This window comes from Hyperolius riggenbachi, chromosome 9 (assembly GCF_040937935.1).
Source record: "Hyperolius riggenbachi isolate aHypRig1 chromosome 9, aHypRig1.pri, whole genome shotgun sequence".
Taxonomy (NCBI): Eukaryota; Metazoa; Chordata; class Amphibia; order Anura; family Hyperoliidae; genus Hyperolius; species Hyperolius riggenbachi.
In genome coordinates this window covers 847,508-862,219 of record NC_090654.1, presented here as the reverse complement: position 1 = coordinate 862,219, position 14,712 = coordinate 847,508, and the positions used below count along the sequence as shown (strand labels likewise).

The 14,712-nt window shown below is 49.6% G+C and overlaps 1 protein-coding gene across 1 annotated transcript in view; it reads right to left on the bottom strand.

Annotated features, from left to right (window-relative positions):
- The window catches only part of OLFML2B (olfactomedin like 2B), a 195,913-nt gene that overhangs the window by 110,689 nt on the left and 70,512 nt on the right, over window positions 1–14,712 (bottom strand). The window contains exon 4 of the mRNA XM_068251777.1: window positions 8,457–8,633. Within this exon, the coding sequence (XP_068107878.1) occupies window positions 8,457–8,633 (177 nt within the window). The remainder of the gene's footprint in view (window positions 1–8,456; window positions 8,634–14,712) is intronic.

Genomic DNA, 14,712 nt, shown 5'->3' with positions numbered 1-14,712 from the left:
AGTCTAAGTCTACGGAAGGAAGTTACTTCTGTGCAGTACTCCTTACTGCTCCTGTACCTCCTCCTGAGGTGCAGTACTCAAAGTATTATTGTGGCACCGAACACTCTCATCTCTCAGGTGTCCAGAGGTTAGTAGATATATCTGATTATCGGTGATACTGCAGATCATCAATAATCGGGTATATTCTGTATTCTCGGTGATACTGCAGTTCACCGGTAATCAGACCCTCTCTGTGTTACACCGATTGTTACAGCGCCGCTTTGTGAATCAAGCCCCTCATCTTTCCAGCAGTTATTTATTTGTATAGCGCCGTACCTCGAAGTGATGCAGGCTGCATGCAGGCAGGTTTTCCCCAAAGTGTTGCAGGCTGCATGCAGGCAGATTTGCCCTGATGTGATTCAGGCCGCATCCTGGCAGGTTTCCTCTGAAGTGATGCAGGCTGCACTCAGGCAGGTTTTCCCTGAAGTGATGCAGGCTGCATGCAGGCAGGTTTGCCCTGAAGTAATTCAGGCCGCATCCTGGCAGGTTTCCTCTGAAGTGATGCAGGCTGCACTCAGGCAGGTTTTCCCTGAAGTGATGTAGGCCGCATGCAGGTAGGTTTCCCCCAAAGTGATGCAGGCTGCATGCAGGCAGGTTTTCCCTAAAGTGATGCAGATTGCATGCAGGCAGGTTTCCCCCGAAGGGATGCAGACCGCATTCAGGCAGGTTTCCAGCAAAGTTATTCAGGCTGCATGCAGGCAGGTTTTCCCAGAAGTGAGGCAGGCAGGTTTTCCCAGAAGTAATGTAGGCTGCATGCAGGCAGGATTTCCCTAAAGTGATGCAGGCTGCATGCAGGCAGGTTTTCCCTGAAGTGATGCAGGTTGCTTGCAGGCAGGTTTTCCCCAAAGTGATGCAGGCCGCTTGCAGGCAGGTTTTCCCTGAAGTGATGATGCAGGCTGCATGCAGGCAGGTTTTCCCCAAATTGATGCAGGCTGCATGCAAGCAGGCTTTCCCCAAATTGATGCAGGCCCCATGCAGGCAGGTTTTCCCTGAAGTGATTCAGGCTGCATGCAGGCAGGTTTTCCCAGAAGTGATGCAGATTGCTTGCAGGCAGGTTTTCCCCAAAGTGATGCAGGCCGCTTGCAGGCAGGTTTTCCCCGAAGTGATGATGCAGGCTGCATGCAGGCAGGTTTTCCCCAAATTGATGCAGGCTGCATGCAAGCAGGTTTTCCCCAAATTGATGCAGGCCCCATGCAGGCAGGTTTTCCCTGAAGTGATTCAGGCTGCATGACACATAACATTTATATTGTGCTTTTCTCCTGGCTACAACTTCAGAGGCTGCACTCCACAATGACCAGGATTATTAGGGAAGTTTGCATATGTGTATCAGCGCCAAGGAAACAAAGTGGCCGCTGCTGAGAGAAGAACGATGTCCAGAGTTCACAAACAGATAAATTATATATGCTCAGCGCAGAGTCCAAAAACAAAAGACGAGTCTTCAACAAAGGATAAAAGCAGGCAAATCTCCACCACAATAAATATTGGGTTCACGGCACAGCTCTGCAATCATGGATACCCAAAAAAGGAAAGAGGCTTACCAGCTGGTGACAACCCACATTATAAGGTTGTATTAACGCTTTGGTAGGACATCAGGAAGCAACAGTCCGTCCAGGATCCACCAATTCAGCAATGATTCATCTCACGAATGGATATCAGTAAACATCATGAAAAACAAACAAACGGCAACTCTAAGTGTAAACCGTTTAATATAGAGTTTTCATAGTAAAAACAGCTTAAAAATAGCATAAAAATAGCATAAAAACAAAACTTACATACGGGGCCCATGCAATGGGAACCCCGAGAAAGTTGCACGCGTGTATGGGTCAGCAGTAAAGGACAGTATGAAGGTGCCGCCTGTCTCCTTCCCTAGGGTTAGGGTTCATGGGGGGGGGGGCGCTCTGGGGGGCCGCCGAGCTGGAGGGGTAGCTGGCAGGACGGGGGTATTGGGCCTAGCGGCGGGGAGGGGGTCGTACCCCCCCCTCCCTCGCCTGGGTCCCCCGAACTGCGCTCCCCTCCAGCCTTACATAGAAGAAGCAGCCGCTATTTGTAAGACACACGGGCGGGGAGGACTCACCTCTTCCCAGCGTGCGCTCCACTGACATCACTTCCTGCAGCGTTGCAGGAAGTGACGTCAGTGGAGCGCACGCTGGATCGAGGAAGAGGTGAGTCCTCCCCGCCCGTGCCTCTTACAAATAGCGGCTGCTTCTATGTAGGTGATTCATGTTGTCCTTTGTCCAATAAGGTTCTTTACCTGCGGAAAGGAAGTGGGAGGTGGCAATAACCTGCACCTTTATACTTAAGGAGTGTTTTTAACAATGTCTTTTGTACAATCTGCCTCTGAAGAAGCTGGTTTAGACCAGCGAAACAGCTGTCAGGCGTCTGATACCCCCACTTCTATGTACCTGCTATCTCCCCCACCGGAATAAAGGGATTTTAAGAAGCGGTGCCTCCGCCTTTGCTTTCTACTACACTGGACTACTAAGGCTGGAGGGGAGCAGAGGACGGGGGACCCAGGCGAGGGAGGGGGGGGGGTCCGACCCCCCCTCCCCGCCGCTAGGCCCAATACCCCCGTCCTGCCAGCTACCCCTCCAGCTCGGCGGCCGGCTCCCCGCACGGACGGGCGGATGCCGCCCCTGGAAATTTGCCGCCTGAGGCAAAAGTTTCACCCCGCCTCATGAGCGGGCCGGCCCTGGGTATCCATGATTGCAGAGCTGTGCCGTGAACCCAATATTTATTGTGGTGGAGATTTGCCTGCTTTTATCCTTTGTTGAAGACTCGTCTTTTGTTTTTGGACTCTGCGCTGAGCATATATAATTTATAGGATTATTAGGGAGCCTTGCCCAAAGACTTCTTACTATTTTACGAACTGGCTTGAGCCGGAATTCAAACCCTGGTCCAAGGGCTAAAATCCCACATCAAAGGCAACAGCCTTACCAGCACGCCACCAGCTGACACCCAGTCCTACTGTAACATCTTGTTTCACAAGTATGACCATAGCGATATGCTGTATTTTGAATGAAGTGAATTGAGGAGTAGCTCTGAGAGCTTTTCATGTTTATTTGGACAGAATTCTGTTACATGGTGACTAAGACCGGACCATACTTCACATGCTGAAGAGGGTGACTGTGAGGGAACCCAGACTTACACGTTTCAGTATAGGGTTAGGTAGTAGGGAATCCATATCTGGATGAAAGCCGGATAGTTGTTATCTGGATTTCACCCTGTTAATTGCAATCGCCTGTGCGGTCTGGGCGGGGGGTCAATCGTACCTATCTGACGTCTTCTTAGGTCTGTCCCGCTGCGCCTCCCATGATGCGGTCCACGCGGCAGTCACATGTGTACAAACACTTCCTCCTTCCAGGTTGAAGGAGGAAGTGTTTGTACTCACGTGAAACGCGTGGACCAAATCGTGGGAGGTGCCGAGGGACGGACCTAAGAAGACGTCAGATAGGTACGATTGACCCCCCGCCCAGACCGCACAGGCGATTGCAATTAACAGGGTGAAATCCGGACAACAACTATCCGGCTTTCATCTGGATACGGATTGAGCATCCCTATTAGGTAGGGTTAGGGCTAGGGATCCCAGACTTATGTGTTTATCAGTATAGGGTAGTGATGGCCCGAACGGTTCAAATGCGAACTTATTTGTGCAAACATCGCTGGTTCGCGTTTGCGAACTTAATGCGAGTTCAACTCGCCCCCTATACTATATCATTGGGCTAAACTTTGACCCTCTACATCACAGTCAGCAGACACATGGAAGCCAATCAGGCTGCACTCCCTCCTGGAGCACCCCCCCCCCCTTATAAAAGGCAGCAGCGTCGGCCAATTCCTCACTCTGTGTGCTGCTGTGTTAGTGAGAGAAGGGAGAGAGGTTGCTTCAGAGATTAGGGAAAGCTTAGTTAGGCTCTTGTTAGGCTTGTTAGCTTGCTCCTTGCTGATATTGATTGTTAAAAAGCACCCCTCAACAGCTCTTTTGAGAGCTAATGTTCTTGTGATTTTTTTTTCGTGTGACCCAGACCCACTGACAGTGACACTGCATATACAGCCCTGTCTGTCGCAGTTGGCCCTTGCTAATTGCTATACTGTGCCAAGCCCATCACATTCAGTGCCTACCTTTTCACTGCACATATTGTAATACCAATCACTGCATACCTTTCACTGCACCTGTGTGACAGCACGCTGTTTTATATACCAGTCTGTGCATACCTGTTAACTGCACCTGTGTATGTGACAGCTACACATTGTATTGTAATACAAGTCACTCCATACCTTTCACTGCACCTGTGTGACTGCACATTGTTCTACCAGCAGTCACTGCATACCTTTCACTTCATCCCCCCCAATATGGACAAAACAGGCAGAGGCAGAGCCAGAGGCAGGCCACCCGGCAGGTCTGTTCGAGGTCGTGCTGTCGTTATTTCGTGCAGCCCTGGACCAAAGTACAGTGTTCAGAAGGCACGTGCCATCAACCCCCAAGATTGTCAGGACGTAATTGACTATTTAACACAGAACACCTCATCTTCCTCAGCTTCTGCACAAAACCGTGACATATCTTCCTCCTCCTGCTCTGATTCTGGCACCCCACTTAACACTCAGTCTGCAGCCACCAAAGTGCCATCATCCCAGGGCTCAGCGGTGTGGAAATGTTTTTGTGTGTCTGCTTCAGATGAGAGCAATGCCGTCTGTACTCTCTGCCACCGAAAATTGAGCCATGGAAAGACCAATACCCGCGTAGGGACAACTTCCTTACGAAGGCACATGATGACAAAGCACAAACTGCAATGGGATGACCACCTGAGGAAAATCAGCACACAAAAGCAAAGCCACACACCGCAGTGGAAGATACCAGGCCGCAATTATTTCTCAAAAAAGGCGATACCCAAACTGTACCGTGATGTTGAAAGGCAAGTGGTGACATCTCTGGCACACGGCATTGGGTCAAGGGTCCATCTGACCACGGATGCCTGGTCTGCAACGCACGGTCAGGCCTGCCCGAAGACCAAGTCAGTCGCCACACATAGTATTATGCAGGAGAACGGAGGCGCCAAAAGGATAACAGGAAGCTAAATGAGCTTAAAAACCAAATTCTTGGTAAATAGAGGAGGTAGTGGTGGACTTACCTCCTCCAAGTATACACACAACGACTGTAGTAAAGACAGTCAATATATTTTATTTATGAACTCCAAATATGCAACGCGTTTCGCAGGTTTGATCCCGCTTCATCAGGCAATAACAACGGAGCAATAGCATATGTGGTCAGTAGAAGAGCCAGGCACCTCTGAAGAGACACATATTTGGAGTTCATAAATAAAATATATTGACTGTCTTTACTACAGTCGTTGTGTGTCTACTTGGAGGAGGTAAGTCCACCACTACCTCCTCTATTTACCAAGAATTTGGTTTTTAAGCTCATTTAGCTTTCTTTTATCCTTTTGGCGCCTCTGTTCTCCTGCATAATATTGAGACCACCCTGGGTGGAGGGCTGAACCCCCTTTTTTCTCATCTACAGAGAGTGACTTCTTATTCCTGAGTGGGGTCAGGAAAATCTCCCCACCTGCCTTTACAGTGGTTGCGTAATGGTAACCCTGGTTTGTGAGTATTAATATTTACTCTATCTAGTAACCATTTACCAGTACATATTACACTATTGGGGCTCTTGGTGTTCCTTGTTTTTGCCACACATAGTATCTCTGCCTGCATGCAGTGTGGCTGCCTGCCCCAAGACTAAGTCAGTCCCCACACAGCATCTCTGCCTGCAGGCCGCTTTTCTGCCTTCTCCGCCACCACCAACAGGGTCCAGGACTCAAAGTGGATTCCTGAATTTTAAGCAGCGGCCGCTAGCAAAAACTAAATTTTCTTCTGGTGCATGTAATATTAATAATAATGGCAGTATTTGTATAGCGCCTTTCTCCTGCCGGACTCAAAGCGCTTGCGAGGCAGCCACTAGAGCGCACTCAGTAGGCAGGAGCAGTGTTAAGGAGACTTGCCCAAGAAACTCCTTACTGAATAGGTGCTGGCTTACTGAACAGGCAGAGCCGAGATTTGAACCCAGGTCTCCTGTGTCAGAGACAGAGCCCTTAACCATTACACTTTCCAGCCACTGTGTACATGCTGCCTAATTTTTCTGGCTGCACTGCGGCTGCAACAATAAAACAAAAGGCATGTACATGTGCCAATTCCCCTTCGTGATCGTTACCTTGCCACGGTGAAGGGGCTTGCGTATCACAATGAAGCAATGACCGGCTATATGAGTGTGTTGGGGGGTACACCTGACCCAAGATAATAAGGTTGTTGCTTCATTGTGGACAGACCAAATTCGAACAGCTGGACAGTCACTGTTCTGTCATTCAGCTACCTCAGCCCGGCGACCATATGGGCTTGAAAACAGCCATCACCTGCACTCTCGCCATGGTGCGCACCAGTCCAGCACGGCTATCACTACACAAACAGCTGCTTGCGGTACATTACACAGTGAGTTTGGTGTGTCAGTGTGAAGCAGTACTCTAATTACACTCCATGATTGATGTATGCACATGCAAGATGTTTTAAAACACCTTATGCCTCCAATTTAGCATGCAATGTGATTTCTGCCCTTAAAACCCTGCTCTGCATCAAATCCATAATTTTCCCCAGGACTTTTGGCATGTATCCCACTCCGCCATGCCCTCCTCCAGGTGTTAGACTCCTTGAAACATCTTTTCCATCACTTTTGTGGCCAGAATTAGTGTTTGACGTTTTGAAAGTTCACCTGCCCATTGAAGTCTATTGCGGTTCGCAAAGTTCACAGGTTCGCAAACTTTTGCAGCAGTTTGCATTTGAGGTTCGCGAACCTAAAATCAGAGGTTCAAGCCATCTCTAGTATAGGGTTATGGTTAGGTAGGGTTAGGGCTAGGGCTAGGGATCCCAGATTTATGTGCTTATCAATTCAGTATAGGGTTAGGTATGGTTAGGGAACCCAGACTTTTGTGCTTATCAGTATAGGGTTAGGTAGGGCTAGTGATCCCAGACTTATGTGCTGATCAGTATAGGTTTAGGGTGAGGGAACCCAGACTTATGTACTTATCAGTATAGGGTTAGGTAGGGCTAGTGATCCCAGACTTATGTGCTGATCAGTATAGGGTTAGGGTTAGGTAGGGCTAGTGATCCCAGACGTATATGCTGATCAGTATAGGTTTAGGGTGAGGGAACCCAGACTTATGTACTGATCAGTATAGGGTTAGGTAGGGCTAGTGATCCCAGACTTATGTGCTGATCAGTATAGGGTTAGGTAGGGCTAGTGATCCCAGACTTATGTGCTGATCAGTATAGGTTTAGGGTGAGGGAACCCAGACTTATGTACTTATCAGTATAGGGTTAGGTAGGGCTAGTGATCCCAGACTTATGTGCTGATCAGTATAGGGTTAGGTAGGGCTAGTGATCCCAGACTTATGTGCTGATCAGTATAGGTTTAGGGTGAGGGAACCCAGACTTATGTACTTATCAGTATAGGGTTAGGTAGGGCTAGTGATCCCAGACTTATGTGCTGATCAGTATAGGGTTAGGTAGGGCTAGTGATCCCAGACTTATGTGCTGATCAGTATAGGTTTAGGGTGAGGGAACCCAGACTTATGTACTTATCAGTATAGGGTTAGGTAGGGCTAGTGATCCCAGACTTATGTGCTGATCAGTATAGGGTTAGGTAGGGCTAGTGATCCCAGACTTATGTGCTGATCAGTATAGGGTTAGGTAGGGCTAGTGATCCCAGACTTATGTACTGATCAGTATAGGGTTAGGTAGGGCTAGTGATCCCAGACTTATGTACTTATCAGTATAGGGTTAGGTAGGGCTAGTGATCCCAGACTTATGTGCTGATCAGTATAGGGTTAGGTAGGGTTAGTGATCCCAGACTTATGTACTGATCAGTATAGGGTTAGGTAGGGCTAGTGATCCCAGACTTATGTACTGATCAGTATAGGGTTAGGTAGGGCTAGTGATCCCAGACTTATGTACTTATCAGTATAGGGTTAGGTAGGGCTAGTGATCCCAGACTTATGTGCTGATCAGTATAGGGTTAGGTAGGGCTAGTGATCCCAGACTTATGTGCTGATCAGTATAGGGTTAGGTAGGGTTAGTGATCCCAGACTTATGTACTGATCAGTATAGGGTTAGGTAGGGCTAGTGATCCCAGACTTATGTACTGATCAGTATAGGGTTAGGTAGGGCTAGTGATCCCAGACTTATGTACTGATCAGTATAGGGTTAGGTAGGGTTAGTGATCCCAGACTTATGTGCTGATCAGTATAGGGTTAGGTAGGGCTAGTGATCCCAGACTTATGTACTTATCAGTATAGGGTTAGGTAGGGCTAGTGATCCCAGACTTATGTGCTGATCAGTATAGGGTTAGGGTTAGGTAGGGTTAGGGAACACAGACTTACTCGCTTATCAGTGTAGACAGCTGCAGTATTTTTCCGCACAATCTTCGCAACGTCATCAAACTTGCCATCTTTGGTTTTTGTAGCATTATAGTTTTGAGTCGCATTTATCTCAGACGCAGTCTTGTCCACGTGGCTCTTCAAGGTCTCTTGCTCTTGTGTAATATTCTTAGAAATAATCTACAATAAAGAGATATAGCTACATATCAGCATATACTATATTTTTCAAACTATAAGATGCTCCTGATCATAAGACGCACCTAGGTGTAGAGGACAAAAACCAGGGGAAAAATATATACTAAACCTGGTGCATCCATGGTGAAGGGGAGTCTTGTGGATTATGCCCCCTCTGTCCCTCATGCCCCCTTGTACCTCTTGGGTTTCCTTATGTCCTCCTCTGTCCCCCTTGTGTCCTCCTGTGTCTCCCATGTGTCCCCCTCTGTCCTTGTGTTCTCCTTTATGCCCCTTTATGTCCCCCTGTGTCCTCCATTTGTCCTCCGTGTCCTCCTCTGCATGGGCACAGTACAGTAATTACCATCTTGTAAAACAAGATCATTGAATAACTTATTAAACTGAAGGCACAATGTCCTCCTGGGGAACAATGAGAGAAAGGGAGACTAGTGTGCATTTTCATTCACAGTTTATTTTTATTACTTTAATCCCTTCCTTGAAGATACACAAAGGCCTGACCTATTAATGTCACAGTAAGCAGCAATCATTAACTTTCTGCACTCAAAACGCTCTGAACAACCCAGAACACTGACAGCAATAAAAACAACTAAGATTTTTCAAAATGTAAGACCGTAGAATCCAAAAAAAAGACCACAAAAGACTTGAGTTTGTACTCAGTCAATCCAGCTAATCAGGGTTCCCTTTCTAGAAGTGATCCCGCCTCCTCCACCTGCCTCAGCCAGTAAGCATGCAAGCAGACATGTCATGCTCGTCATTCCCTCTTTAGAATTGGTCCCGCCTTCTCCACCTGCCTCGGCCAGTAAGCATGCAAGCAGACATGTCATGCTCGTCATTCCCTCTTTAGAATTGGTCCCGCCTTCTCCACCTGCCTCAGCCAGTCAGCATGCAAGCAGACATGTCATGCTCGTCATTCCCTCTTTAGAATTGGTCCCGCCTCCTCCACCTGCCTCGGCCAGTAAGCATGCAAGCAGACACGTCATGCTCGTCATTCCCTCTTTAGAATTGGTTCTGCCTCCTCCACCTGCCTCAGCCAGTCAGCATGCAAGCAGACATGTCATGCTCGTCATTCCCTCTTTAGAATTGGTCCCGCCTTCTCCACCTGCCTCAGCCAGTCAGCATGCAAGCAGACATGTCATGCTCGTCATTCCCTCTTTAGAATTGCTCCTGCCTTCTCCACCTGCCTCAGCCAGTCAGCATGCAAGCAGACACGTCATGCTCGTCATTCCCTCTTTAGAATTGTTCCCGCCTTCTCCACCTGCCTCAGCCAGTCAGCATGCAAGCAGACACATCATGCTCGTCATTCCCTCTTTAGAATTGCTCCTGCCTTCACCACCTGCCTCAGCCAGTCAGCATGCAAGCAGACATGTCATGCTCGTCATTCCCTCTTTAGAATTGGTCCCGCCTTCTCCACCTGCCTCAGCCAGTCAGCATGCAAGCAGACACGTCATGCTCGTCATTCCCTCTTTAGAATTGCTCCTGCCTTCTCCACCTGCCTCAGCCAGTCAGCATGCAAGCAGACATGTCATGCTCGTCATTCCCTCTTTAGAATTGTTCCCGCCTTCTCCACCTGCCTCAGCCAGTCAGCATGCAAGCAGACACGTCAAGCTCGTCATTCCCTCTTTAGAATTGGTTCTGCCTCCTCCACCTGCCTCAGCCAGTAAGCATGCAAGCAGACATGTCATGCTCGTCATTCCCTCTTTGGAATTGGTCCTGCCTCCTCCACCTGCCTCAGCCAGTAAGCATGCAAGCAAACACGTCATGCTCGTCATCGCCTCTTTAGAATTGCTCCTGCCTTCTCCACCTGCCTCAGCCAGTCAGCATGCAAGCAGACATGTCATGCTCGTCATTCCCTCTTTAGAATTGTTCCTGCCTCCTCCACCTGCCTCAGCCAGTAAGCATGCAAGCAGACATGTCATGCTCGTCATTACCTTTCCAGAATTGTTCCCGCCTCCTCCACCTGCCTCGGCCAGTAAGCATGCAAGCAGACACGTCAAGCTCGTCATTCCCTCTTTAGAATTGGTTCTGCCTCCTCCACCTGCCTCAGCCAGAAAGCATGCAAGCAGACATGTCATGCTCGTCATTCCCTCTTTAGAATTGGTTCTGCCTCCTCCACCTGCCTCGGCCAGTCAGCATGCAAGCACACACGTCATGCTCGTCATTCCCTCTTTAGAATTGCTCCTGCCTTCTCCACCTGCCTCAGCCAGTCAGCATGCAAGCAGACATGTCATGCTCGTCATTCCCTCTTTAGAATTGGTTCTGCCTCCTCCACCTGCCTCAGCCAGAAAGCATGCAAGCACACACGTCATGCTCGTCATTCCCTCTTTAGAATTGCTCCTGCCTTCTCCACCTGCCTCAGCCAGTCAGCATGCAAGCAGACATGTCATGCTCGTCATTCCCTCTTTAGAATTGGTCCTGCCTCCTTCACCTGCCTCAGCCAGTAAGCATGCAAGCAGACATGTCATGCTCATCATTACCTTTCCAGAATTGTTCCCGCCTCCTCCACCTGCCTCGGCCAGTAAGCATGCAAGCAGACACGTAATGCTCGTCATTCCCTCTTTAGAATTGGTCCTGCCTCCTCCACCTGCCTCGGCCAGTAAGCATGCAAGCAGACATGTCATGCTCGTCATTCCCTCTTTAGAGTTGGTTCTGCCTTCTCCACCTGCCTCGGCCAGTAAGCATGCAAGCAGACATGTCATGCTTGTCATTCCTCTTTAGAATTGGTTCCGCCTTCTCCACCTGCCTCAGCCAGTAAGCAGGCAAGCAGACACATCATGCTCGTCATTGCCTCTTTAGAATTGGTCCTGCCTCCTCCACCTGCCTCAGCCAGTAAGCATGCAAGCAGACATGTCATGCTCGTCATTACTTTTCCAGAATTGTTCCCGCCTCCTCCACCTGCCTCGGCCAGTAAGCATGCAAGCAGACACGTAATGCTCGTCATTCCCTCTTTAGAATTGGTTCTGCCTTCTCCACCTGCCTCGGCCAGGAAGCATGCAAGCAGACATGTCATGCTCGTCATTCCTCTTTAGAATTGGTTCCGCCTTCTCCACCTGCCTCGGCCAGTAAGCATGCAAGCAGACACGTAATGCTCGTCATTCCCTCTTTAGAATTGGTTCTGCCTTCTCCACCTGCCTCAGCCAGTAAGCATGCAAGCAGACACATCATGCTCGTCATTGCCTCTTTAGAATTGGTTCCGCCTTCTCCACCTGCCTCGGCCAGTAAGCATGCAAGCAGACACGTAATGCTCGTCATTCCCTCTTTAGAATTGGTTCTGCCTCCTCCACCTGCCTCAGCCAGTAAGCAGGCAAGCAGACATGTCATGCTTGTCATTCCTCTTTAGAATTGGTTCCGCCTTCTCCACCTGCCTCGGCCAGTAAGCATGCAAGCAGACACGTAATGCTCGTCATTCCCTCTTTAGAATTGGTTCTGCCTTCTCCACCTGCCTCGGCCAGTAAGCATGCAAGCAGACATGTCATGCTTGTCATTCCTCTTTAGAATTGGTTCCGCCTTCTCCACCTGCCTCGGCCAGTAAGCATGCAAGCAGACACGTAATGCTCGTCATTCCCTCTTTAGAATTGGTTCCGCCTTCTCCACCTGCCTCGGCCAGTCAGCATGCAAGCAGACATGTCATGCTCGTCATTCCCTCTTTAGAATTGGTTCCGCCTTCTCCACCTGCCTCGGCCAGTAAGCATGCAAGCAGACATGTCATGCTCGTCATTCCCTCTTTAGAATTGCTCTTGCCTCCTCCACCTGCCTCAGCCAATAAGCATGCAAGCAGACACGTCATGCTTGTCATTCCCTCTTTAGAATTGGTTCTGCCTCCTCCACCTGCCTCAGCCAGTCAGCATGCAAGCAGACATGTCATGCTCGTCATTCCCTCTTTAGAATTGCTCTTGCCTCCTCCACCTGCCTCAGCCAGTAAGCATGCAAGCAGACATGTCATGCTTGTCATTCCTCTTTAGAATTGGTTCCGCCTTCTCCACCTGCCTCGGCCAGTAAGCATGCAAGCAGACATCTCATGCTTGTCATTCCTCTTTAGAATTGGTTCCGCCTTCTCCACCTGCCTCGGCCAGTAAGCATGCAAGCAGACATGTCATGCTCGTCATTCCCTCTTTAGAATTGGTTCCGCCTTCTCCACCTGCCTCGGCCAGTCAGCATGCAAGCAGACATGTCATGCTCGTCATTCCCTCTTTAGAATTGGTTCCGCCTTCTCCACCTGCCTCGGCCAGTCAGCATGCAAGCAGACACATCATGCTCGTCATTCCCTCTTTAGAATTGGTCCTGCCTCCTCCACCTGCCTCAGCCAGTAAGCATGCAAGCAGACATGTCATGCTCGTCATTCCCTCTTTAGAATTGCTCTTGCCTCCTCCACCTGCCTCAGCCAGTAAGCATGCAAGCAGACATGTCATGCTCGTCATTCCTCTTTAGAATTGGTTCCGCCTTCTCCACCTGCCTCGGCCAGTAAGCATGCAAGCAGACATGTCATGCTTGTCATTCCTCTTTAGAATTGGTTCCGCCTTCTCCACCTGCCTCGGCCAGTAAGCATGCAAGCAGACATGTCATGCTCGTCATTCCCTCTTTAGAATTGGTTCCGCCTTCTCCACCTGCCTCGGCCAGTCAGCATGCAAGCAGACATGTCATGCTCGTCATTCCCTCTTTAGAATTGCTCCTGCCTCCTCCACCTGCCTCAGCCAGTCAGCATGCAAGCAGACACGTCATGCTTGTCATTCCTCTTTAGAATTGGTTCCGCCTTCTCCACCTGCCTCGGCCAGTAAGCATGCAAGCAGACATGTCATGCTTGTCATTCCTCTTTAGAATTGGTTCCGCCTTCTCCACCTGCCTCGGCCAGTAAGCATGCAAGCAGACATGTCATGCTCGTCATTCCCTCTTTAGAATTGGTTCCGCCTTCTCCACCTGCCTCGGCCAGTCAGCATGCAAGCAGACATGTCATGCTCGTCATTCCCTCTTTAGAATTGCTCCTGCCTCCTCCACCTGCCTCAGCCAGTAAGCATGCAAGCAGACATGTCATGCTTGTCATTCCTCTTTAGAATTGGTTCCGCCTTCTCCACCTGCCTCGGCCAGTAAGCATGCAAGCAGACATGTCATGCTCGTCATTCCCTCTTTAGAATTGTTCCCGCCTCCTCCACCTGCCTCGGCCAGTAAGCATGCAAGCAGACATGTCATGCTCGTCATTCCCTCTTTAGAATTGGTTCCGCCTTCTCCACCTGCCTCGGCCAGTCAGCATGCAAGCAGACACATCATGCTCGTCATTCCCTCTTTAGAATTGGTCCTGCCTCCTCCACCTGCCTCGGCCAGTAAGCATGCAAGCAGACATGTCATGCTCGTCATTCCCTCTTTAGAATTGGTCCTGCCTCCTCCACCTGCCTCGGCCAGTAAGCATGCAAGCAGACATGTCATGCTCGTCATTCCCTCTTTAGAATTGGTTCTGCCTCCTCCACCTGCCTCAGCCAGTAAGCATGCAAGCAGACATGTCATGCTCGTCATTCCCTCTTTAGAATTGGTCTTGCCTCCTCCACCTGCCTCGGCCAGTAAGCATGCAAGCAGACATGTCATGCTCGTCATTCCCTCTTTAGAATTGGTTCCGCCTTCTCCACCTGCCTCGGCCAGTCAGCATGCAAGCAGACATGTCATGCTCGTCATTCCCTCTTTAGAATTGGTTCCGCCTTCTCCACCTGCCTCGGCCAGTCAGCATGCAAGCAGACACATCATGCTCGTCATTCCCTCTTTAGAATTGGTCCTGCCTCCTCCACCTGCCTCGGCCAGTAAGCATGCAAGCAGACATGTCATGCTCGTCATTCCCTCTTTAGAATTGGTCCTGCCTCCTCCACCTGCCTCGGCCAGTAAGCATGCAAGCAGACATGTCATGCTCGTCAATCCCTCTTTAGAATTGGTTCTGCCTCCTCCACCTGCCTCAGCCAGTAAGCATGCAAGCAGACATGTCATGCTCGTCATTCCCTCTTTAGAATTGGTCCCGCCTCCTCCACCTGCCTCGGCCAGTAAGCATGCAAGCAGACATGTCATGCTTGTCATTCCTCTTTAGAATTGCTCC